The sequence below is a fragment of the Oryzias melastigma genome, linkage group LG9, assembly GCF_002922805.2.
Source record: "Oryzias melastigma strain HK-1 linkage group LG9, ASM292280v2, whole genome shotgun sequence".
Taxonomy (NCBI): Eukaryota; Metazoa; Chordata; class Actinopteri; order Beloniformes; family Adrianichthyidae; genus Oryzias; species Oryzias melastigma.
The window spans coordinates 15,985,769-16,012,673 of NC_050520.1; the positions used below are offsets into that span (position 1 = coordinate 15,985,769).

The window sequence follows — 26,905 nt, forward strand, 5'->3', positions numbered from 1 at the left end:
GTTAACGACCCACTCAGATCATTTTTTGATCTATTATACAATTTCTCCCAAAGTGATCTTTTAACTATGTTTATGCAGTTTTTAGCCAAAATCAAAACCCTTTGTCGTTTTCTAGGACATGGTCCAAATCCGAATTCTTCCCCTACCCCTCCAACTGTTGGGGAATTTGAAGCTTTAGTTGTGTTCGAACTTGTATTTTAACCCTTGTGCTATCCTAGGCATGTTTACATTAAAAGTGGGGTCAGCTGGATCCCACAAGATGGCGCACTGAACTATTTTTTTCAATATTTTTTTTAACCTTCACTGATGTCTGTGGCAGACATGAAATCCTGTCCACCTTTGTCATGGCAGGGATCACTCATCAGTGTAAGGGTGGGGTCATCTGGACCCATAAGAGAGCATGAGAGAGTAGGGACTTGAGGCTGGATATCTGAAGCAAAGAATTTTACATTTTTATGTAATATTGAGTTTTTGTTTTAGCACGACTTTTTAAAGGTATGAAACAGATGTTATTCGTTTCTGTATTTCTACGCCCTGAAATGTACCAGCGACCATTGATAACGTCATTAAGTGGTTGTAACATCCGAATTTGAAGACACTGCAATGTCCAAATTACTTCTCTACTCACTATACAGTGCGTTTGCCAGTTTCTAGTGCTTTCCGAATCTACAATTCCAAAATCAAGTGGACCAGAAATTTCCCAGAAATCTTTGCGAAAAACTAGTGTGCATTGATGCTCACCACATTAGCGAATATAGACCACAATGCATTGCGTTTGAACAATTTTTCAGAAAAAAAAAACGTGTTAAGATTTCAGTTTTTAATAAACTGTCAACATTTTTATCATCAGAAATAGACCTTTTTGAAATGTTCTTATTGATCAGGTTTTCACTTTGTGAAATCGGTGACATCACATCCAGCATTTAGAAAAAATAAAGAAAAGTTGTCTGCATAGTGTCCAAATTGCTCTTAAAATCCAGGACCCACACTATATCGTTTCTTAGTAGTTGGGGATTAGGTTGGGAATTGGGACATAGCCACTATTTTTCCACATGTCTCCATTTGGAGGGTAAATGTAGGGTTAGGGAGAAGCCATAGGGGAATCATCAGGAGTTCATTAGAAAATTGCCTCTGAGTTGTGGGCTTAACTCTGTGCACAGAGTAAGCCCACTCCCTTCTGACGGCCTTTTTTTGTCCGCTCCTGATTTACAATTTGAATGGAAAAAATACTTGGAAATGCAATTTTAAACTTAATTTTCTTTACATAATTCCTCCGTCATGAACAAAAATGCCACAAGAACATGTTGCAAACACCAAAAACACATGCTGCATCTGAGCTGTAGATCAGCACATCTAAATGTTGCTCGTCTTTGTTGTTTTCTGTGACACGGGTGTTTTCCATGACTCAGTGATGACATTAAGACTGACCTTAAAAGATCAGCTCCTTCTCTCACCGTATGTCTGACTTTTAGGTAGAAAGGGTAAGTTTACACACCAACGTCTGAGTTTTGTGCACAATTTTTAGAAGAAACTGACCAACTTCAGTCTCACTCTCAACTTGAGTTGAAGATAAATTTGAAAAGATTTTTTGCTGAGCTCTGGTGCTTTATTGCTTGGTTGACGAAGGCGTAATACACTGATGTGGTTCTTCCAATCTGACAGAATTCACCAAAGTGGTAGAAGGGACGCACTTTACAAGGAGAACCTGCTGCTGCGAGGGTGCACCATCCGCAACACGGAGGAGGCCGTGGGAATCGTCATTTACGCAGGTCAGCAGCTCCCATGATATCGGTGGCGTCATGTGCGGCGCTCTCGCTCAGGCCTCTGACTAACACGCTGTGCTTATGCAGGTCATGAGACCAAGGCCATGCTGAACAACAACGGCCCGCGCTACAAGCGCAGCAAACTGGAACGACAGATGAATGTAGATGTGTTCTGGTGCGTCATCATCCTGCTGGTGATGTGCCTGTTTGCCGCTCTAGGTATGTATTCGCTCAAGCTGCAGAGTCGGCTGTATTTCATGCCGGCGCTGCTCAGTCTCCTTGCATTGAAGAGGAGAAAAACTCTCTCTTCGTGGAGTTTGGCTGCTGTTTGTTGGCGTTGACCTTGTGGTGTTCCTGTTGCAGGTCACGGGCTGTGGATGTTTCAGTACGGAGATAAGAGACCCGTGTTTGACGTTCTTAGTCCAGAAGGAACAAACTTATCGCCCATCATGTCTGCCATTTATCTCTTCCTCACTATGATCATTGTCTTTCAGGTATGAAAAAACTCAACTCTAAACAATAGCACCGATAAAGGGGTGATGTATTACCTGGTTTGAATGTTTCTCCTCTGCTGTTCACAGACAGTGGTGTAAATCAAGAAATAGAAGTAGTTTTGCGGCCTTCGGGGTGACTTTATCTCCACCCACAGACGGAAATACAAAAACTGCCTCAAAAAAACACAAAATCACTGCGATTAGTGAACTAAATTTACATTTTTCTTCTTGTCAAGATTTGAAGGAAAAGGTGATAAAAGCTACAACAAAGTTTTGCTTTTGAATCCTGTTTTTATTTTAATTGCTCCAGCTTTAACTCCACCGAACAAACGGTGACTGTGATTCTAAGCAGTTTTAAGTAAACACATGAGGGCAGGAGTTCAGAAGTCTCCTCCTTCCCAAACATCCTCACTTTTCCCAGAACTGACATGTTCCCTGGAAACTTCTCCTTCTACACCTACACCAAAACTACATGGTCACATGAGACAATCAACTTCCAAAATTACAATGTGTTACAGTTATTGGAGACCCTTAAAATGTAATTTTCTAGATCTTACAAAGCTATTTCACAGTCCCACCAGCAGCTGCTTTTATGTAACTTTCTCTATATTCTTGTTCCTAAAGATCATAACTTTTGCTCAGAAATGTTTGTTTTCTTACTAACTTTATTTTAGAAAAGCAAATTAAATATGAGGTCACCAGTGATCAAACCCTAAACCACGTCATTGTAGTGCAGAGCGTCCACCACCTCATCCTCTAATTATTATTTGCCAGGCTAAGTTTAGTTATTTTTAGTTGTTACATAACTCAGTTTGGCTCAAATCTAAAAACAACCAGCTGTAGCAACAGAGAGAAAAGGGAAACTCTCTCCATTCATCTTTTGATCTATTGTAAAAGTGTTCCCAGTGGTCTTTTAATTAGGATTATGCTGTTTTTAACCAAACATGCCTGTGACACTTTCTAGGACATAGTTTCTGCAGAGTGGCAGGAGTTCATCAGAAATGCACCTCTAAGTTGTGGGCGGGACTATTGGTGGAGATCAACCTTGTCCCCACTTCCCATCATCCACCTGTTCACATGCTCCCTCACTAGCTTAAGGCCATGTCACACAGCTACTACATACATTGAGCTAATTTTCCTCATGAGATTTTTGTCTTTTGTGATAAATGTGTGATATGTGTATCTCATTAGTGTTTTTATCTTTTCTTTGCATCCGGCTTTTGTTGTTGTGCGCAGATGTTCGTAGAGGGTTTTAGCCAAAGGTTAAAGTTTGAAATGTGCAAAATTTTTGGTTGAGGATTGCTGAGTTTATGCATATTTTTTGTAGTTTATACATAACTATTATGTAAATCTTACGCAACTGTGCGTTACTGCAAGATGCATACTCAAGTTTGTGGTTTTCCATGACCGTATCAGGTATGTCTAATGGACTTTTCAGGCACGTACCACCGATGTATAACTTTCATATCGCGTATATGGCACACGCATCTCGATAAAACTACGTAACTGACACACAAATTGTTAATTAATTGCTAATAAACAGTTCAATTACCGTATTTTCCGGACTATAAGTCGCGCGATCTTCATAGATTTTCCAAGGGTGCGACTTATACTCAGGAGCGACTTAAATGTTTTTTCTTCTTCATTATGCATTTTTTGACTACTGCGACTTATACTCCGGTGCGACTTATAGTCCGAAAAATACGGTACATGGTTCATGCACGATTTAGGTATTGTGTGACAGGTACATCAATTGGCCGATCTTTCACCCTTCCAGCAGTGTATTCCAATTGGGGGTCTCCCGGTTGGGTAGCGGGCGGGTCTCTCGCAGGGCGGTGTCCGGCGCCTCATGAAAGGCGGGTCACAAGATCAAGACAGAGTGGGTCTATAAACAATCATTGTTTGTAAGTCTTAAACCTGAATTCTGATCCGGGATGACTCGTCTTAACTGTAATGTCTGATTTAGGTTCCACTCAAGTCCACGCCACTAATTTAAAGACACATGTAACTTTTAATAACTCAATGTACAGACGGTCATGTGAGGCGGTAACTCCTCAGCCATGTTTTCCCATCATCCTTTGGGACAAACACAAAGCTGCAGTTGATTGAGTAGGAAAGCAGAGAGCAGGAATGTTCATCCTGCTGAAGCAGACGCTGCTTAAATGTTACTTTCTTCCATTTTCTTGAGTGTTTTTGCACTTTCTAAACATTCAATCAATCTGGATATTTTTGTGACTGCATATTAAAAGTTATTTAACATTTAGCTGTCTTTATGGTCTATTTCTTTCAGGAAGCTGTTTACAGTTCTTACGTCATGTGAACTGTGTTTGCCTTTTTTGTTGTGTTACAGCAAACTGTTAGTGTTTATTTTGTTTCTAAGCTGTTTGTTGTTGATAATCGAGTCAGCTTTGGACCTCCTCATGTTTAAACAGTTCACATTCCTTGACTTTAACTCTAAACATTCACTTGAGCTGTTTCTATCTGTCAGCTTAGCGTAATTTATAAACTGATTTTAAGATTTTTTTTTGCTAATAACTTATTTTTGTTTTCTTTTTTTTGTACTTTCTTCGTCGTTCTTGGTAATGGTTGAAGCTTTTTGATTTCTTCAGTCGCTCGTTCCTCCGGGTTTTAACCAGCTGTTTCTCCTCCTATAGGTGCTGATACCCATCTCCCTTTTTGTGTCAATTGAAATAGTCAAGATCTGCCAGGTGTACTTCATCCATCAGGACACGGATCTGTACGACGAGGAGACGGACTCCCACCTGCAGTGCAGAGCCCTAAACATCACAGAGGATTTGGGCCAGATGCAGTACATCTTCTCTGACAAGACGGGCACGCTGACGGAAAACAAGATGGTGTTCCGGCGCTGCACCGTGGCCGGGGTGGAGTACTCCCATGATGCCAATGGTGTGACACACACACTTAAACGTTTTCCTCTTTAAGGAGACTTTGAGTGCTTGCTGCTTTAGAAGTCTATTTTTAAGGATGTCTCTGTTTGCAGCTAAAAGGATCGCCATGTATCAAGAAATGGATTCTGAGGAGGAGGAGTGCATGTCTCACGGTGGCACGCTGCCCAGGCGGGACAGCGTCGGCAGCCACCAGAGCGCCCGAGTGGTTCTGCGCTCTCACAGCACCAAGTCGCACCGCCGGACCGGCAGCAGGGCGGAGGCCAAGCGCGCCAGCATCCTGTCCAAACACACGGCCTTCAGCAGCCCCATGGTGGGTTTACCTGCACCATCCGAATGATGTCCTCTAATAACGCCCCCTCAATGCTCCCGCAGGAGAAAGACATCACCCCTGACCCACAGCTGCTGGACAAAGTGAACGACTGCAGCAGTCAGCTGGACTTCATGCGCCTCCACAGCCAGCCCGTGTCCCAGCTGCCCTCTGACCTGTCCGACATCTTCGACTTCTTCATCGCTCTCACCGTCTGCAACACCGTGGTGGTGTCCTCCCCCAACCAGCCCCGTCAGAAGGTCAGAACCTTTTACATGTGTCAACTCTGTAATAGATGTTTGTTAGACAGGCGGAGACACCGTATCAATGTCTCTAAGGCCCAATCACGACTTGATCGAAATCAGATGTTGATTGATTGATTGATTTGGTTTATTTCAAGCATAGATCGCGTAAAAAAATACAGGACAAAACGCACAAATATTTCAAAGTCATTACAGAAATAATGAAATGAATTGACTAGAAAATAGAAAACAAACAAAAACAAAGATGTCACATCTGATTAATTAAATATAGCAATTATTAGCTAAAGTCAAGTAGAGTTTGATTGCCTTAATAGGAGTGGGAAGAAGCAAACTTAAATAATCACACCCTTACATAATTACTTCATTCTACATTTTTGTAGATGTTGAGTCCTGATCAGGAATCAGATATATTTTTTTAATTCTCATCATCATGATCAGCGCTATATAGTGCAAGCTTATTCTTACAGATAAAAGCTCTACTAGAAATCTGCATATTAAGAAATTGATATTTTATTGCAGTAAAGTGCAACAGAATGCAGCACTAGTTTGAGCAGGAGATGCACAAAAACAGTAAAGTTGGCAAGAAATTCACAGATTCAGACTTCTGGGCTCAATGACTTTTAATAAAAGTTTTAAGCTGACAGCAAATGTTTGTCTAAATCCAAGCAACGACCTACAAAGCCATTTGTTTCTTTTATTCATGAGAAGTAAAACAGGCTGCCAAGGGATCGTCTACATAGTGCAAGCCCTGGGTAAAAGTAATCAACAATAATGTTGCAAAACCAACCAAAACTTAATCGATGTTAACGTGATCTGAGGTTAGTGATGAATACTTGTCATATTTATGCTACTACAACAACTTTAGAAGAAAATCATCACTGATTTTTAAGAAAATGGAGTCACATCTGATCAAAAATGTTCGATATCTCTGAAGATACTAAAGCTACTGTACTGTTACTAAATTTTTTTCACATAACTAATTAACTATGTTTACTAATTCATTACTAACAATTTTTCCTAGTTGATTGTTGCACCCTTCTTGCTTGTTTGTTCGAACTACTTTTTAACTTTTTTAAATCATTTACTGCAGATTTCTGGTAGAAAACTCAGCATCTTGAATGCTCTGCCGTAGGAAAGACTCTGTTCACTAAATGGGCGTGTATGTGGTTCTGTTAGAACAAAAGAAGTCACATTGTGAGCAGCATAAAAGAGCATCAATGCAGGATCCAAGAATACAAACAGTGCCTCTCCAAAACATCCACCTGAGTTTGTTTTTTCTTATCTTGTTACTCTTTCTTTCTCTCAAAAACATACAGGCAGTTATGCAATTTCCAAAACCTCCCGAATTGTAGAGGAATGTGCCTTTGCACGTAGCTTTCACTGCCTTGCTGGCTGTAACTTTGAAGTGCTGTCTGCTGCCGCTGCTGTGTATCCGCATTTTGTTTTGGCTCTGTGTGAGCAGGGGTGTGGTTGTCCTGTCCAGAGGTGATATCCTCTCCACGCCACATACAGTCTGTACCGGCTGGCTGCTGCGTCCTGCCCTCTGAGATGCAAGTCTGCACTGAGTGTGTGTGTTTTTCCTCTGAGGTTATCTGATCTCACTCTGAATCTGCAGTCGTGATAAAGGCTTTTTTTTATTCTTGCTTTTTGTGTCGTTCTCCTCGGCTTTAGTGCAATTGTTCACATTTCATCATGATGCCCTTGTGGCACACCAACACCTGCAGGATTTATACTTTTGCATCCGTGAGAACTGAGACTCCTCCTATTAGAACTCTGAAGCTTATCCGGTGCTGACATGAAAGACTGCCTTAAACCTTCTGGCCAGAGGAGGCGCTGTCAACCCCTCTGAAGTCCTACAGCTGTTTTAAAGGATTTTCTTTAAGTTCAACCGTTGATTAGAATATACTTACTTCTCATTGGATTTTTCTTTGTTCAGCCTTTTTTGAATGATTATTTGAGCTGCTTTCATGCCACTGAGGGAAAAAACTTCCACCGCTCATGTCTGCTTTGTTCTGAGCGCTGACCAGAATCCCACACACACCGTCCTGCTGATCATCAGTGGAATGCTGGGAACAGTTGGAAGAAAATGTCAAAGAAAAATGTACTCATCTGGGCGAGGCGGCCTATCACAGCCAAACCGACGTTTGAACTGAAATAAGTACAGTATTCCTCCGTTTGTCCCGGGGTTACGTTCTAAAAATAACCCGCAATAGGTGAAATCCACGAGGTAAGAGTACACATGTTTTAAGGCCGTAAAACTCATCGCTACACACTTTATAGACTTTTCTTTGACAGACATGAACATTTTCACACTTTTCTCTCTTCTTCAAACTTCCCAAAGTTCAGTCTTTCATAGAAAAAGAAGTCCAGAACTTTGAAAAGAAAAAAAAAATGATCGAAGATTTACAAAGATTTGGAGAGCTGAAGGCACGACACGAAGGGGATTGATAATGTCTCCGGCCAATCAGGAATAACAGTAATAAAAAAAATATTTCAAATTGGAAAGTGAATTGCAATATTTAACTGAACACCATTCAATTCAATTTCCAGTTCAATTCTTTTTTTTTTTTTTTTTTTTAGTAGCCGATATTTGTCAAATTTCTATTCTAAAAGTGGTTTAACCCAAACAAACAAGTGACTATTATTCGAAACTTTATTTGATACATTGAAAACATAACGTTTTTTTCTTGTAAAAAAAACAAGAAAATTATTTTGAATAAACCAAACTCATGGATATGATAAATTATTCTCGCATTTTCTAATTAAAGAGATATTTAATTAACTTTTATAAAACTATGAATGAAGTGTTTTCCAAAAGTCATTTTTTCTTTTATTGACTTACTTCTTATTCTAACGCAGTTTGATTTTTGTGTTTGTGTCGGAGGATTCAGGAGCCGTCAGGTGTCGGGAATGTTTTACGTCTCCGGGATGGAGAGCAGGGAGGTTTGGGAGTTTATTCTTCCTATCTTTACCAGAAACTGAGACGTAAACACTGGCATTAGTACATGCCTGCACTGTACTGCATAGCAGCTGTTAAATGTACAGCAAGAGTCCAACCTTTTTGCTCTGTTCGTTGCTGAAGTGGTCATGTTTATAGTGTGGGATAAATCTGCCGTACTAGATGTATGAGTCATCGTAAACATTGGAAATGGCAGCTTCGTTCCTGCCAGCGTTTCTCTCTGAGGCTGAAGTTTGCCAACATGACTGACTGCACGTCTTTCTGGAGTTCATTCATCAAAAGCATTCGTTTTATTCTAGTTTAGTGTTTGCTGTTTTGACAGTGATTCCTGCTCAGGTCACATGAGTACGGTTCCCTGTGACAAACCAAGACAAAGGACCGACTGTGTGAAGCTGCTTCAAGACACGGAGAACAAACAGAAAAGCAGCTGGTTGTGATTTGGATTTGAGCTACAAAAAATCAACGTATGAATTTTTGTGATGAGGTTTGAATCTGGAGCCTCCAAAGACGTTGGCTAAGATGCTGATGGTACTGCAGTTTCATGGTACTATGTTCATCTTAAAACGGCTATTTCAGCTGGAAAATACATTTAAAATCCAAATACTTTTAGTTTAATATGACAAATGCTGAAATATTGGATGAGTTTTGAATCATAGGTCAGTTTGTTTTTTTGGGTTTTTTTTCAAGGTGTTTCTGGAAAAATACTTTCAAAGAAATGCAGTTTATCTTAAAAAAGACAGCATCTTCTGTTTTTATTACTTACTGGGATGATGAATGTTTCTGGTCTTCTTTTGTGAAGTTTTTATGAACACATATAAAGTGCCTTTCTCAGAAACAATTATTGAGATTTTCTTTTAAAACAATTCCCTTTATTCTACTTTTTTTATCTTCTTTATTCCCCAATCAATTTGTGACTATATATTCATATGCGTTTATAATTTCTATCATTTTTTTCTACTTTTTCTGGAATAAACCAGCTTCATAATAAAAAAATGTAAGGTGTTTATTTTTAACTTTTTTGTTTACAGATTCTAACAATGCATTGTTTCCCCCTTTGTTTATTGATTGCATTTGTAAGGTATTGCAGTGGATACTTTAAATCAGTGGCCCCCCAATTTTTTTTTCCACCCTCGACCATTTTAAATGGCAGAGAATATTTTAACAGAACAAAATCAGTTTGAAAGGGACGAAGAGGAAGCAGGTTGGAACGGGTGAATGACAGTTTCAGGTGTGATGTGTGACTAAAGAATGTCATAAAGAATGAAATGAACGGTGTAGAAGACTGTGGTGAGAGCAGCCTTGTTGTTGGTTTGGAGACTGATGTAGACCTGGAGGTAGCAGAGATGAAGGTGTGGAGGTTCTCTTTGGGAATTGATCCATAAGAGGAAAAGATTTTGTTGGATGTTTTGGAGATAAATACAGAGAAGCAGATGGAGATGATTTGGACACCATGATAGAAGGAACTAGAGCTGGGCTGATATTTTTTCCGGCTGATACCGATATTTCCACTGAGGCCGATATTTTGCCAATACTGATATTTAAGTGTCTGCAATAACACAAGTTAAGATTTCCTTTTGTTTCTTTATTAGAAATCCACAATCACATTATACTTGACCTTTTTAACATACAGCAAGGGATCTCATAGGATTGAGTATCACTTTAAAACTTTGAGAATATATCTGTTAAGACCATTCACTGACTGTTGGACCTAACTGTAGGTCATCATAAGCTTTCCACTGTCCGAGATCCATTTGGAACGACATGTATCCCTATCAAAAATAAAGTGTACACAAAAACAGAACAATTAATGACTATAACTGTAAACATAAGCTTCCCACTCCCAACTATCTATTAGGAATCCCTGTCAAAAATAAAGTGTGTCTGAAAACAGTAGGAACAATATAGGTACCGATACTATAACTCAAAATTATGCAAATATCGTCTGGAACCGATACAGTAATATATTGCCCATCCCTAGAAGGAACAGTGATGATGGTGAAAGGAGAGAGGTCTAGAGGAAGACCAAAGAGGAGGTTGTAGTGAAGGAGGACATGAGGACAGTTGGTGTGACCAAGCAGAATACAGACGATGAGATTAGGTGGAAACAGATGATTTTCCTAAAGGGAGCAGCTGAAAGATGATCTTTTTTTTTTTTTTTTTTTTAATCTTGGCTCATCCTGTATTTGTCTTGAACACGGAGGAGTATTTTTGGTGCTGAAGTTTCTCACCAGAAGCTTTTTAAACTTCCCTTCTAACAGTGAGTTATGCTTTCTTTCTGTGTGGTACTGAGTGACCCTCAGAGCTGCAGACATGAGACAGTCGGTGCTTCATGTCCAGCTGACGGCTGTTTGTGCTTCTTCAGGTGAGGATGAGGTTCGAGCTGAAGTCCCCAGTGAAGACCATTGAAGACTTCATCAAACGCTTCACTCCCAGCCGCCTGACCTCAGGCTCCAACAACAGCAGCTCCTCCAGCTTGAACCGCTCGTCCAACAAAGGAGGCTCCAGCATGCTGTCGTCCCCGTCTGCAGAGAGCACGCTCACCAAGCTGAACGAAGAGCAGTCCAGCGGCGGGCTGGAGCACGCCTTCAGCCCCGCCCCGCCCTCCTACGATGAAAAAGCCTTCTGCACCCCGGAGGAGGGAGAGCTTCGGTACGAAGCAGAGTCGCCCGACGAGGCTGCGCTTGTTTACGCCGCCAGGGCCTACAAGTGCTCCCTGGTGGGGCGTCTCCCCGACCAGGTGACCGTGGAGCTGCCTCACCTGGGGAAGCTAAACTTTGAGCTGCTGCACACGCTGGGCTTTGATTCCACCAGGAAGCGCATGTCTGTGGTGGTCCGACACCCTCTGACCGATCAGATCACCGTCTATACCAAAGGAGCAGACTCCGTCATCATGGAACTCATCAGACCCCCCAACACAGGTAAACGAGAAACTGTGGCTCCAGCATCACTGCTTTCACAGTTCTTCGAAGGTCATTAGGATCATTTTTTTTTCAAACACAAACAAACAAAAGAGGTAACTCGATACCTAGGTTTCATGAATTTTCTGAGAATATGAATGACACAAAACTTTTTCACTCATGTTTAGTGGTTGGATTAAGCCATTTATTGTCATAACTGAGCACTTTTGAAATCACAATGACAATAAAAACTTTCCAAAATGCATAAATCAAAAGTTTACATACCCTAGTCTTAATATCTTGTATTGTGTTTTGGATTGTTGTCATGTTGAAATGTCCAAGCGCGTACCATGTGCAGCCTCCCAGCTGAAGAGTGACAGTTTTCCTCCAGTATCTTCTGATAATGTGCTGCTTTCATCCTGCCATCAACTTTGACAAAGTTTGCTTTGTCTTTGTAGCTCACACATCCCCAAACCATCATCAATCCGTCTCCGTGTTTCACATTAGGAATAGTGTTTTATCTTTTTCCATCATAGACCATGTTGACTCCTCTCCAAACCGTTTTGGCCAAAAAGTTCAATCTTGGTCTCATCAGTCCAAATGACTTTGGTCCCAGTATTTGGAAGCTTGTCTCAGTGCTGTTTGGCGTATTGCGAGCAGTTTTGTGGGATTTGTGCAAACAAGGTTTTCTTCAGACGACTTGACCTTGCGGACCCTTTTTCTTCATGTGTTTTCTTATTTTACATCTTGAAACATCCACACCACAGTTTTTCAGAGTCCTGGATCACAGCTGAAGTTATTTGTGGGTTTTTCTTTGCATCCATAATTATCATTCTGCCAGTTGGGGCGGAATTTTTTGTGACCAACAACAGAACTCCACACTTTCCATTTCTTGACCAAAGTTTGTGCCCTGCTGACTGACATTCTCAGCTCCTTGGATACCTTCTCATATCCCTTCCTGCTTTGTACAGTTCAGTTACCTTTTCCCATAGATCTTTTGACAGCTTTTTAGCTTTCCCCATGACTCAGGCTCCAGAAATGCGAGTGCAGGACTAAATGAAGAATACAAGGCCCTGTTGGGAGCCCAGAAATTCCAAAACCTTGAATGCACACATTGATTGCAGACAAAAGAATCACAGGTGAGGATGACTTTTTTTTAGCTGTCATTCAAACCGTTTTCTATCGGCTCGTATGCATGTTTTCAGAACAAAATCGTCAGGGCACAGACACTTTTGAAGGAGGTAATTTGGGAAGTTTCTGTTATTAAGATTTAAAAAGGGTAAACAGATTTTATTTTACAATAAATGGCTTCATCCAACCACTAACTATGAATGGAAAAGAAGTCTTGGGTTATTCATATTCTATGAAAAATGACCAAGAAATCATAATTTCTAGGGATGTCCCGATCCGATCACGTGATTTGGGACTCAATCGGAATCGGACTCCTTTGACCGATCAGGATCGGATATTTCATTTATTCTCATTATGATCAGAGCTTTTTATTTCATCTTATCATTCCGGATAAATACTCCACTAGTAGTCTGCATTTGATGAAAAGATCACAAAATGTCATCACCAGAAAACGCAGCAGAAAACGGCAGCAGCTGAAGCAGAAGGCTAACTTGTAAACAAAGCTAGCTAGCTAACTTCTGGGACCAATGACTCTTTTAAAAACGCTTTAAACTGACAGCGAGTGTCTCTATTGGTTTGTCCTAACACAAACAACATTCTCTAAAGGTATTCCAACAGAAAAAGACAGTATTTTTTTCTTTTAATGTGAACCTCTTTGTACTTCAGACAGATAGCCAAACAACAGCTGCTAACTGCTACATGCTAGCACCATGATTTAACTCCTTAGGACCCGAGCTGTCCTTTGATATGCCTGTTTTATTTATCTGACACAGAAATAACAGTTAAAAAAATTAACTACTGTGGTAATAAAACTGAAAATGTGATGTCTTAAGAACTTAAAAAGAAGCACATAATCTTAAAAATAACTAAATAAATAAAACTAATAAATTAAAACTAATAATGACATCAGCTATTCGTGAACACTCATCAAATGTTATGCTAAAACAAAGTCATAATTCAGTTTTAAGAATTTTAAATGAGGTCAGGAATCACATTTGATCAAAAATGTTCAGTAGCTCTAATGATGTTAAAGCTAAAGTCACTAAACTTTCTCACATGACTAATTATCACTTATATAACAAGAAAATAGTATTTTTTTCTAGTTTATATTTGCTGTATTTTTACTTGTTTATTAAAGCTACTTCACATAAGTGTTTTATTTAAGTTTTTAATGATAAAAGAAGGTTATTAAAATATAAATGAGGGACAACACTAATCTGTTTGTTTAATTTGTTTATGTTTTAAATGTCTTATAAAAGTATCGGATTGGGACTCTGTATCGGCAGATACACAAAATCAAATGACTCGGAATCAGATCGGGCCCAACAAAACCTGAGCGGGACATCCCTAATAATTTCATCCATGGTGTGAAAATCAAGAGCACAACTGTGTGTAAAGCTCACAGCTGAAGGCGTCTTAAGGCGCTACACACAAACTAAGAAATATCTAGCTTTTACTGTGTTTTACTGAAACCCTATAAATGACCATTGGATTGAAGTGAAGGTAAACTCTGTGCTGAGCAAACAATGTGACAGTGGAGAGGAAAACCCCATTTAAATAGAAAACCAGGAAGAAACCTCGAGCACAGAAAGACCGACTATCTGCTGTGAGCGGAAGAGCCTCACTGAGCAGTCAAAGATAATAACAGTTAATAGTTTGTTGAACTGAATGAATCTGTGAAGCTGCTTGTATCGTTTCCATCCCAATAGATCCATGCTGCAGATATTTTACACGCCTGCTTACAGGATCTCTTCTGTTCGCCACAAAGCAGCTCAGCTTCACTGAAGCCATTCTCTAGATAAAAGATCCTCCTACACCGACTGGAGAAGTGTTCACCTTAACACTAATGCACGCGTACTTCTTTAAAAAAACTACAAAAAACACAGTTATTATATATTTAAATGACAAAGCAAAAACAATGTTACTCGTTAGAGAAGGGCGGTCCGTTGGGACGGAGCTCACATGAACCCCCACCTCCTACATCCACTTAGTCAATTCAGCAGTTTTAAACGCAGAAAGTTTTTTTTCTTTTCAATTTATAGCAGGTCTGTTCTTTGTCTTTATCGTTGGGTAACAGCAGCTAGTTAGAGTTCAGTCTGAGTTGTTTTTTTTTTCTTTTCACCAGTACCTATAATAACCCTTCTGTTTTGACGGGGGAGTCGTTCAGTGTCGGACTAAGAACAGCACACGAGATGTTTTTGAGAGACAAAAATGCTTCTGTAACGAGATCTAGAGCTGTTACTGTAATCCGCTTGATTACAGTCCAGCTCGTTGTAGGTAAAAGAAGACATTCCTCTTTCTAGAAGTAGTTTTAAAAAGTGCATCATAAATATAAATGCAGCTTTTTACTTGACTTTGCCAAAATTGTGAGCGGTGTGATTGCAGCAGTTTCTCCTCGTCATTCCCATTTGCTTATCAGAAGCTGGTTTTGCTGAGGGATTCACTTGTGCTTAATTGAAAGATCAGTTTTCAATTAATATACAAAATATAAAATATTCGTCTTTAAAACACTCAAAACTTTTTTCTTTTTTTTTTAAATCTTCCAGATTACACCGCTGTCACGCCTGCTTGCTGCAAGAGAGCAATGAGAATGGAGAAACTTTAGTGTTGAGTGTTTACAAGATGTATATTTTCCTTTCGGTTTTTCTTCGGCGTGCCCGATATGGGGTTGTCCAGAGTGGAGTTCTCAGACTCTTTCTATGGGGTCTAGGGTGCCAGTTGTCCCTGCCAAGGCCTCTCTGTGGGGGGGTCACACCTTCACCTGTACGTTCAGAAGCATCATGATCCTTTTTTCAGCTACGTTTGCTGAGCTGCTGGTCAGGACAAAATCGAGATAAAAACCTTCATAACTCTTAAAACTAGGAGTGTAAAAGATCACAGATAATCCGTGATGCATTCAGATCACTAGCCCCGGATCTACTGCGGATCATCTGCTGTTTGGATTTGACTAATTGGGTCACTTTCCATGTAATATTCCAAATTAAACAGTTAAAAACACACCATAGGAGCCTAAGCAAATCTAAAAACTATAAACATACCTGTAAGAAAGAAACAATCTTCCAATAAGGCTTCATTTTAGATTACGTGCATGATCCCAAAAGCTTTCTATTAAAGTGAACGTTTTTTTCCGGACCGTTCCAGGTTACTAGTGGCTGATGTGTTCTGCTGTAGTTTAGTTATCTGTTACACCCCTACCGAAAAGCTTTCTTTCATCTTCCTCAAAGTCCATCTTTCTTCACATAATGAAGTTGAAGGATCTCAAATGGCAAAAAAATATTAATCATGAGAATCGCATGAGACAAAATCGACAATAGTTACTGAAAGAAAGTTCTACTTTATGCAGTAAAATTAACTGTAAAGACTGGAAAACTATTTTAAACTTGTTTCTGATTTATTTAATTTTAGTAAAGTTAAAAGTATTGAAGTGGGAAGACTGTCTGGAACCAAAAATACTCAAAAAAGTTGTTAATTTTTTTAATTATTTCCTTTAACGATGTATGGTGAGCTAGTGTATTTGTTCCTGCCAGGATGCACTAATATATTACTGAGCTTTAATGTCTGGCAGTGGATGTTGGCGGATTCATGTCTAATAAGTGACCCTTTAAAGCAATTCTGTGCCACAAACACTTCAGCCAAACTCCTCTATGAATAGCAAAACATTTAGTTTGGTGATCATGATGCCTGGTTAGTTCAATTTCCTGGAAAATCTTTTGATCAGCCTCCAGTTTGGTGTGGACGCCTCTGATGGAGACATGAGTGTTCGCGGTGCGACCAGGCGGGACGACAGATGGCTTTCATGAGCCTGATGAAGGATGCTTTGGCAGTGTGCTACTTAAAGGCTGCAGCTCTCATTAAATTCAAATGCTTCATATATTTTTCTCTCCAAGGCAACTCCAAAGGCCGACGGCAGAAAAAAATCCTCTGCAGGACTCAAAACTACCTGAACCTGTACGCTGCAGACGGCCTGCGCACCCTGTGCATTGCAAAAAAGGTGAGAAAGCAGAACCTCTGTGAAGCTGTGAAGATCTAACAACTGCCCTCCCTTATTGAGGCGCCTTGGAGGTGAGAAGAGGCTGCTTCTCAGCAGGTTGTGTTTGTAGCTCAGCGCAGATGATGGCGGGGAGCAACCCTTTCCAAAAGTGACATTCCTGGTGACTCAGCTGCAGCCCGCACCGCTTCCTTTCCCAGGTTGATAATTTATGCCAGCACAGGCTGGGCTTGTTAGGTTTCTGCTGGTGCGGGGCCGTGCTCAGTGCCAAGTGATAAAACACCTTGTCAGGGTCTCACCCTCTCTGCTGTTCAGACCCCCCGTCTGGAGTAATCAAACATATTAACCGGGACATGTCAGTGCAAACTTCTGCTTTTATTCGACAGGTTTTGAGCAAAGAGGAATATGCACGCTGGCTGCAGCATCACTTGGAGGCAGAGACGGCCATCCAGAGGCGGGAGGAGCTGCTCTTTGAGTCGGCCTTGAGGCTGGAAACAAACCTCCATCTTTTAGGTAATTCTCAGGCTTTATTCTGACGTTTTAAGTGTTCGAAAAGGCTTCATGATGATATAGAGTTCACTCTCTCCAACAGGAGCGACTGGCATCGAGGACCGGCTGCAGGACGGCGTGCCGGAGACTATAGCTTCACTTCGCAAAGCCGGTTTGCAGATATGGGTGCTGACAGGTGACAAGCAGGAAACGGCGGTCAACATCGCATACGCCTGCAAGCTGCTGGACCCCGAGGAGGAGCTCCTGACGCTGAACGCCGACTCTAAGGTGAGCAGACGCATCTGCACTGCAGCTTGTGAGCGCCGTCAGTTTGACAGCCACAAATACCCCTGATGTCATTAGCCCCACGCGGTTCCAAATGAAAGATCTCAGATTGCTTCTGTTATTTTTAATCTTTCAATTTACTGTGAATAAATTAGCAGCATTCTCGCAAAAGTTTCTAACCAATTTGAACCACTTCAAGATAATAAAAAGGAAGTGTCACTGTGTAAGAACAGATTCAGCAAAAATAAAAAGAATCATTTAACAGATATACTCACTTTGCTAGTACCGGGTTGGACCCTCTTTTGCCTTCATACCTACCTTAATTATTGGTGGCATAGATTAAAGAAGAGAAGATCAGAGAGTTTGGTCCATAAATATACAATTTAATATATAAAAAAATGCCAAAAGACCTCAATGTTTCTAATTTTCATATAAGATTCTACTGATGGAGTCACAATATATGTTTACTCTAGTCTGTTTTTGTTTACCTTTATCTGAAGTAATCTGAATTTATCAACTCATATGCAGAACAACTACAGAAAGTTTATTAAAAATACATAAAAAAAAATGTGTATAATACCACATTCCAGACTTTGAAGACATCCGTTTTGTAGAAAAAGCACAACTCCAAATGTTCTTAATAGAAAAAAAAAACTTCTGTTTCTGAAAGACCTTAAGCATACTTTTTAAAATTAGATTGCTTCAGCAAACATGTCAGCATAAATATTAAAAAATTCTGTCTACAAAAAGTAAAAGCAGTTTGCAGCAAATCTAATGTTAGTTTTTGCACAAAAGATAAAATATTCCAGAGATTTGTTTTTTTTGAAGCATTTGGAAACCTTGTCATTAAAATCTGGACCAATTTAACTTATTAAAATGCAACAAAAAAAACATTCAGATTAAATTTGAAATTAAAGTTGTAATTTATTTCTTTAATAATCAGTTTCTGCTTAAGTTTAAATGAAGCAGCTGGAAGGATATGAGGTTTTTATATTTGGTGTTTTTAAATAAAGTTTTTCCAAGTTCCCTACATTCAAAAGTTAAAACCTTTATTACTCTGTTCTGTTGTGCCAAAGTTTCTATGAATAAGTATTTAAAAATCTTTTGCTTGTCTGATATTTGTGACGCTGACCCACATCTTACTCCCCCCGACTGCTGTTCCTCTAAACCAGGAGGCCTGCAAGCTGCTGTTGGAGGAGAGTTTACACTACATCCAGGCCAAGTTCCTCTGCAGCTCTGGAGACGCATCCGCTAAAGACTTGCACGCCAACGTCTCCTCCTTTGAGATTTATCCTCCCGCGCCTCCGTCCTCCCACGGTGCCTCCTTCTCCGTTCATCAGCTGGGCCTGGTAATCGACGGGCGGACTCTGGCCTACGCTCTAGACACCAGCCTGGAGGATAAGTTTCTGGCCGTCGCTCGGAGCTGCCGCTCCGTGCTGTGCTGTCGCTCAACGCCGCTGCAGAAGAGCATGGTGGTCAAACTGGTGCGGAACAAACTGAAGGTCATGACCCTGGCCATAGGTAAGCATCAACTCTGACACATGTAACACTCAGGCACGCTGGAACTAATTTTGTCTGTGTTTTTATCATTTAAAATTTGATTATGGATGAAACAAAAAAAAAAAAAACTTTCTGGGTTGATGAGAATACCCTGAAAACAGGAACCGCCATGACCACTTCCTCTAATCACATGGATCTGGAGTTTCTCTCCTCTTCTTAAAATCATATTCAGGGAACCTTTACCTCCAAAATTTTCCATGTACAAATATGTCTGTAAAAACAGAAATGTTCTCTAAAAAATCTCTAAACAATGTCAGTTTTTGAGATGAAACAGCCAAAAGTTGTGCATGCGTGAATTGTATTTTTTTTATTTCATAATTTTGTACTTATGCACAAAATGTATGAGTTAAAAATCAAGAATATGCACACACAAATCAGTGTCAGTCGATTTTTCTCCATATAGCTTGGTGCTTTCACACAGCATCCTAAAAAGAAACTCCTCCTTCTTGTTCTTTTCTTACTTCATGATGGCTTTCCTTGAGAACCAGACATTGTTTTCTGAAGGCAGCTCTGCATCAACACATTCATTTTTTGTTTTTCTTTACACGTAGCAACATTTGGTAACATAAGTAACAAGAGCTTTTATGAATATATAGGATGAATCACAGAAGAGCCTCGCGCGTGGAGCTGGTGCGGAGCGGTCCGTCACACGGAGCACAACATGAACCGAGTATGAAAGGATTTGTGATCCTTTCAGTTTTATGTATAATTGTTTATTTGTATTGAATCCTTTCTGTTAGTAGGAAAACAGACAGTTTGATGTAAGGGGCAAAAAGAAAACATACTAGGCCTTAAAATACCTTTAATTCATTGTTGAAAAAAAATAATAAAAATTGAGACTTTAAAACTGACTCGAATCGTGGCTTTACTGAATCGTTACATCACTAGAGTCAGGTGATCTCTACCCATCCAAGACTTGTCCTCCTGACATGTTCATCATGGAGGGGATGCTTCGCTTCAGGAAGCAGCCTGTGTCCATGCAAACACACTGCATGTGATTTACAGCAGCTGACAAGTACGCACTACGGTCCTCCATCCATCACACGCCACACTGACAGAAGGAGAGGCAAAGTCACGCCTATCTCAGTGTGACGGCAGGAAGTGTAAAAAAAAAAAACCTGGTGAGGGAAGTTTTTAGGAGAGTGAGACCAGGATCATCAGTTTTTTTTAGTGAGCTAAAACACTTCAAGCTAAAAGAAAATCCAAATGTTCTGATGCAGTGAAGCTCAGTTTCTCCTGCTGTGACATCAGGAGGAGTCGACGTGAACATTACAGTGGAGACGGACGCACATTCATCAAACACTGCACAGATCGGCTGCCACGGCTCACATGAAAACCGACTTATTTTTAGCCGTTACCCGCCGTGGCCTGATCGCCACATAACAGAGGTGACACAGAGATGTCCATGACTTCTGGCGCTCTCTCCTGTTTGCCATTTGTTTGTTCCTGCTCCCAGGAGAACCCCTTTGTGCAAGCAAAGCGTTTTTCTGTCTCCTTGTGGTCCGTTTGCAGCAGCATGGAGAAAACGCTGCCTTCTAGAAGAGTCAAACTTCTACTGATTCACAATAGAAAAATACAATTATCACTGGATTGATTTTATTTTATTTATTTATTTATTTTTCCTTTTTAATTTTCCTTATCAAGTGAAGTATTTAAGTCCCACTACAACCATAATTTGATCTGTTCTCAAAGTGTTCTCAGTGGTCTTTTAATTATAATTAAACTGTATATGAGAACTGCACTGAGTGAGTGTGACGTCATCCATAGAAATTACTTCCAGCTCCAATAGATTAACCCTAGAGCACCATCGCCAGGTGATTTTCACTCGAGCAAAAGTATTATTTACATGATTTTCAATATTTTTGCATTTTTCTGAGTGTCATTGTTCCCTTAGTAAAGCTCACGAGTCCCAGGAAGGCCAAGTCTCCAGCATCAGGAATTAGAATTTTTTTTTTTATTCTCAAATTCCCAATTTTCATTAATTTTCATGCATGGTTTTAGGATCTTCCTATGTTTTTATTTTCCTTTTTGTTACATATACCACAGTTAAAAAAATAAATAATAATAATCATGTTTTGTCATATTTTGATCTATTTTTCATGAGAAATACTTTTAATTGGTTTAATAGTATTTTATCGGGTAAAAATTACGCGGGAAAAGTGATGGTGCAACTTTTTAAAGTGAAAGAGTTGTAGAGTTAAGTCAGTTCATTCGCTGTTTTTTTTTATTTTTTTTTTCCTGGTAAAACAGACGTCGCCATGTTGGAACCAGAAATCGTCAACCAATGATTGGTCCGAGTTGTTCTGAGTCAACTCTGGCCAATCAGAGAGCTTGCTGGAAGTCCACACCCCTTCTACTTGAGAGCAGACTCCGGAGAATCTGTCAATCAAATGTTTTGAGCGTTTGACCACATACTTTTAGTGAGGCATCTGATTGGTCAGTTTATAACTTGAATAAGTAAAAAAAAAAATCAAGAAAAAATAGGATTTTCAAGAACATGTTGGAGAAAAAACTATCAGAGCAAGAATGGTTATTCTGACAAGTAGAATGACTGAGGAATGTGGCTGTGTATTTCTCTATAGAAGACCATAGAATTTTGGTTTCTTGGAGCCACAGAGTACTTCCTGTTTAGAACGTGAGGGGAGGGGTTACTCAGTCCAGTTCTCATATACAGTCGGCTGGAGGTCAAAGTGAAGAATTCTGATCTCCATCCCAAGCTGAACAAAAGTCATCTTACTTTCTCTTCCTCTGCTCTCCATCTATCAGATATTTTCCATTATATGGCTCAAACTTACATCAACAAAATCTAATCTTGTAAAAATATTATAATGAGAGTTCCAAGCAGTTAGATAACAACCGTAGAGTGTCAGCTGCATAAAGGCGACACTCCTCAGATGATTCTCCTCACTTTTAGTCTTTCTCCTCATGACTCCCAGGGGATGGAGCCAACGATGTGAGCATGATCCAGGTCGCCGATGTGGGGGTGGGGATTTCCGGTCAAGAGGGTATGCAGGTGAGTGTGGGCGGGGCTTGGCAACATTTTTTTTACCTTGTAATAACGGTGTGATGGAATATAATGTAAAAGGCAAGATGAATGTTTTTTTTTTAATGACCTGCTGAGTCAGGCTGGTCCTCCAGAGAAAGCAGCACCTTTAATTCATACTTCAGGGCCACCTTTGCTTTCTCGTTAAAGTGAAGCTGGTTCCTCTCACGCGAGCAGCCGGCGGGGGAAATGAAAAAGTGGGTTGTCCTTCATCCCCCTTGTGTTAATTTTCTCATGGCGTGCTGTTCCAGAACGATGAGCTCTCATAGGGATGATGGAGATTCCCAATTAACTTCCTGCAGAGGCTTCAGTGACACTCTGCTGTACAGCACATCTGTAAGCCATCTTTAATGGAGCTGCGTGATGAAACCCTGTTAATCAAATGTGCTCTTAATGAGACCGCCGCCTATCCTTGGGAATCTGCTGCTGCTAACGTGCACATTTCTGCACAGCTCTGCAACCGCTGCACTTTGATTAACACTCCCACTAAGTCTGCACTCCCAACATTATTGAACGGACCGATATATTAAAGCGAAGGTGAACAAGCTGCCTGCAGTTATTTCTCTGGCAGAGAAAAATATGCTAGGAGTTGTCATAAAGTGTTAGTTTAAACTGGAGGTGGTAGAGATGTTGATGGATGAGACTGACGGAGGTCTGCAGCGACACCAGGGAAGCCCAAACTGCTAATCCCTTAAACTCCCACTCCAATCATCTTTTGATCCATTTTCAAGGTATTCCTAGTGGTCTTTTAATAGGCCGTTTCTTGCCAAAATCAGCAAAAAAGTGTCATTTTTTAGGACATAGTGTCTGCGGAGGGGCAGCAATTCACAAGAAATTTTACTCTAAATTGTGGGCGTAAAGTAAGGCCGCCTCCACTTCCCATCATCCATGTGTTTACATGCTCTCTCATTAGCTTACAGCCCTTCATACCCCCAACCTAACGTTAGTGGTGCAACAAAAGTGTTGACCAACACAGGAGCTAAGCAGACGTACAGTTTTGATCCAGATCCCAGCTCAGACGAGGACAATGGAGACATACATGGATCTACACTCACTGGTCACTTTAGTAGGCACACCTGTCCAACTGCTCGTTAACACACATTTCTAATCGTCCAATCACATAGCAGCAACTGGCTGCATTTATGCATGTAGACATGGTCAAGATGCTCAAACTGAGCATCAGAATGAAGTGACTTTGATAGTAGCATGGCTGCTGGTGCCAGACTGTCTGGTCTGTGTATTTCAGAAACTTTAGACCCTCAACTGTCTCTAGGGTTTGCAGAAATGGTCAGAAAAAGAGAAATTATCCAGCGAGCAGCAGTTCTGTGGGTGGAAATGTGTTGCTGATATCAGAGGTCAGATAATGACCAGACTGGTTTAAGCTGATAGAAAGACAGCAGGAACTAACCGCTGGTTACAACTGAGGTCTACAGAGTTGACCTCACGCACAACATGTCCAACCTTTAGACAGATGGACTACAACAGCAGAAGAATCACTCCCATCAGCTAAGAACAGGAACCTGAAACTACAATTTGCACAAACTGGACAATAGAAGATCAGAAAAACATTGTCTGGTCTGATGAGTCACCATTTCTGCTGCCACATTCAGATGGATGGGTCTGAATTTAGCATCAACAACGTGAAAGCATGGATCCATCCTGCTTTGTACTAGTGGTTCAGGCTGGTGGTGGTGGTATAATGGTGAGGGGGATCTTTCTTATCACACTTTGAGTCCTTAGTACCAGTTGAGCATTGTTACAACACCACAGCCAAAGTATTGTTGCTGATCATGTCCAGTAGGGCTGTGGATCGTTGCTTAGGTGGCGATCCGATTCACGAATCGAACCACAATTCTTACTTTTTACTATAATGTTTATTACTATGTGTATGCCTATTTACTAGATGGATGAAAAATTGAAATTATTTGGATTTAATCATTATTTATACCTTTTATTTAGAACAGGAGATCAGAATCAACAAAACTTAAAAAAAAAACAAAGATTCAGATAGAAATAAATTTTGTTTGTCATTTTAAACGTTTTTGTCAATCTTCTGGTTCAGCAGTAACATAAATAACATAAAAGGAATCAGCTGATTCACGTTGATCACATCCGCCTTTCAGCAGTACGAGGCTGTTTCTTCAGAATAAGCTGGAGTTTCGTTTATTGCGTCAAATGTTAAAGAGTTATCATAACCAAAAGAATGTAAACACTAGAGCTAAAGCTCCGGTGTTAAAGCTAATTCATTTTTTCAGAAGTTATGTCTGTGAGCGGAACTTCAGTCTCAGTTTTTGAACGGAAAAAAGCTCTTGCTGGTTTTACTTTGAAAACCGGAAGCTTCACCGTCATGAAGATGTGTTTGTGGCAAAGAGGCTGAGATGTTTGGATCCATATGCAAATGGTTTAATGGACAAGGGCAAGACATAAGTATGGTCAGAGTCCAGGCGTGGTTCGAGGCAGGAGGCAGGCAGGAAACCGAGGAGACAAGGCAGAGATCACAACCAGGAGATAACGTAAATAGAAACGCTCAGAGACCTATGCAGGGCAGTACAAGACTTCACACTGAGGTGGTGACTGCAGGCAGACTATATACACTGGTAGTGATGAGGTGGATTGGAAACAGCTGAGGAGATTTGGCTGAGTGTAGAGAGGGGGTGCAGGGTCAATACTAAGGTGAGGGCTCCCTCTGGTGGTCATACGGGGAGCTAGATGGGGAAACGCTGACAGTGTTGACTTCCAGTGGCAGAACCGCTGCTCCTTCGGCTTTGTTTTAGTTCGTAAACTTAAAATCCTACATTAATCTTCATTTCAGAGCAAACATACATCCTCCCTAGATGATATTATGATTATATTTTACTAAAATTTACTACATTTATAAAGATCGCAAATCGGCAATCTTGGACGTCGCGAATATCCATACTCAAATTTTCTGGAGCAAATCGCGAGTACCCGAACACCCGGATACTCGTTACAGCCTAATGTCCAGTACCTTGTTGAATCGGTGCCATGAAGGATTAAGGCAGTTCTGGGTAAAAGGGGGTCCACCGTCTAATAAAGTTGCTGGTGAGTGTAGATGTCTACAAGCGGATGCATCAGAATGGAGCGGAGCAGAGATAATACTCACAAATGCAGTTTTAAACATGAATTATTTGGTATATGTCTTCCATCATGAGAAAAATACCACCAGAACATGTTAAAAACGCCAGAAATGTGATTTTCATTGGACCGGGTCTTAGATAATTTGTTTTGGAAAGATTTCCTCCTCTTAAGAGTAATTCTAGAGAACAGGAGAGTGAAGCAGATGAAACTGGCTTTCTACTGGAGCAGAAGATGAGGTCTGAACGTCTCCTGGTCTTCCCAGGCGGTGATGGCGAGTGACTTTGCTCTCCCACGTTTCCGGTATCTCCAGAAGCTCCTGCTGGTTCACGGACACTGGTGCTACTCTCGCCTGGCAAACATGATTCTGTACTTCTTCTACAAAAACGCTGTAAGACTCTGTTCGTCATCATTGTTCCTGTTCCTCCTCCGCTCTGCCTCCTCACCTCCATGCAACCTTTCTCCCCTCAGATGTTTGTGGCGCTCATCTTCTGGTATCAGTTCTACTGCGGGTTCTCTGGTTCAGCCATGATTGACCAGTGGTACCTGATTTTCTTCAACTTGATGTTTTCCTCCTTTCCTCAACTCATCAGCGGCACTCTGGACAGAGACGTGTCTGCAGAGACGCTCCAACAACTACCTCAGCTCTACACGAGCGGCCAGAACTCTGAGGTCAGGCCATTCAAAATGTGTCCTCCTGCAGTCAAACCTAACCATTTTTTATTTCTCTGTTTCTTCAACGTACAACTGATGGTTATTTGATAACAAAAGTAACAAATTGTAAAAGTTGGAGTAGTAAAAATAGCATTTTCATAGTTTCTGTGTTTTATAGCTAAAGGTGTTTTAACTCCTACATTTTTGCTCATTTAGCCAGAGTACAAAAAGCAGTAAGGGTCTAAAAATCACTTAAAAAGAAGATCCATTTCTCCCCAAACCTTCAAGCCTCAGTCTCATCGGGAGGAATTTTGTTGCTACACTTTCTGTTCTTTGTTTTATTTTATTGACCAAGCTTCAAAAAGTTTTTAAAAAAAAAGACATATTTTTTCTAACAGCCTAAGGGCTGGTTCATACTTCCAAACGATTTGCATCAGAGTGGCCACATGGCCATCGGAGTCGAATCTCCCCAGTCCCTTCAGAATGTGACACCTGCTGGTGACGTCGCTCGTAACTAGAATTTTACGCTTGTATTGCAATTATGTGCAAATTTATCCTGAATTGATTTCAGTGATTAGAGTATGAGACTACAAAGGAAACTCTCCTGAAAACTGTCTTTTTAACACCTCAAATAGTGAGAACTTACTGAAGAAATGAATGGAAATACCGAACTTCACACATAGGCGATGAAAGGAAGTATCAAAATAATACTTTGAAGTTTTTGTCAGTTATATTACTCAAGTACAAAATGTTCTCACACGTTCTCCTTTTTCCTGCAACCTCACATTCAGTTTTACATGTGTTGGATGTCGTTCATGTTAAAAACAAAGGCCAGAGACGAAAAGTATAAACGCCAGTTCATTGTTGTTATTACAGACAGTCTGGATCAAAACCAGCCAACATTAGTATGAATAAACTGTCATGAACTTTTCTCAAATAGGAAAACTTTGTGGTTTTCGGTCCCAATTCCTTGTTGGGTTCAAGGTTGTATTTTTATATCAGAAAGAATGTTGCCCATTATTTAGCACTTGGAGATTTATGTCTCAAGTGTATCATGTCTCTCTGAA

At 40.4% G+C, this 26,905-nt stretch overlaps 1 protein-coding gene across 1 annotated transcript in view; it reads left to right on the forward strand.

Annotated features, from left to right (window-relative positions):
- Positions 1–26,905, forward strand: part of atp10a (ATPase phospholipid transporting 10A) — a 42,449-nt gene that overhangs the window by 8,879 nt on the left and 6,665 nt on the right. Inside the window, exons 4-17 of the mRNA XM_024278782.2 lie at positions 1,663–1,769; positions 1,851–1,982; positions 2,127–2,257; positions 4,912–5,164; positions 5,259–5,476; positions 5,539–5,733; positions 11,058–11,613; positions 16,611–16,714; positions 17,098–17,224; positions 17,304–17,488; positions 18,658–19,006; positions 21,982–22,058; positions 25,450–25,575; positions 25,656–25,856. Coding sequence (XP_024134550.1) covers positions 1,663–1,769; positions 1,851–1,982; positions 2,127–2,257; positions 4,912–5,164; positions 5,259–5,476; positions 5,539–5,733; positions 11,058–11,613; positions 16,611–16,714; positions 17,098–17,224; positions 17,304–17,488; positions 18,658–19,006; positions 21,982–22,058; positions 25,450–25,575; positions 25,656–25,856 — 2,761 coding nt within the window. The remainder of the gene's footprint in view (positions 1–1,662; positions 1,770–1,850; positions 1,983–2,126; positions 2,258–4,911; positions 5,165–5,258; positions 5,477–5,538; positions 5,734–11,057; positions 11,614–16,610; positions 16,715–17,097; positions 17,225–17,303; positions 17,489–18,657; positions 19,007–21,981; positions 22,059–25,449; positions 25,576–25,655; positions 25,857–26,905) is intronic.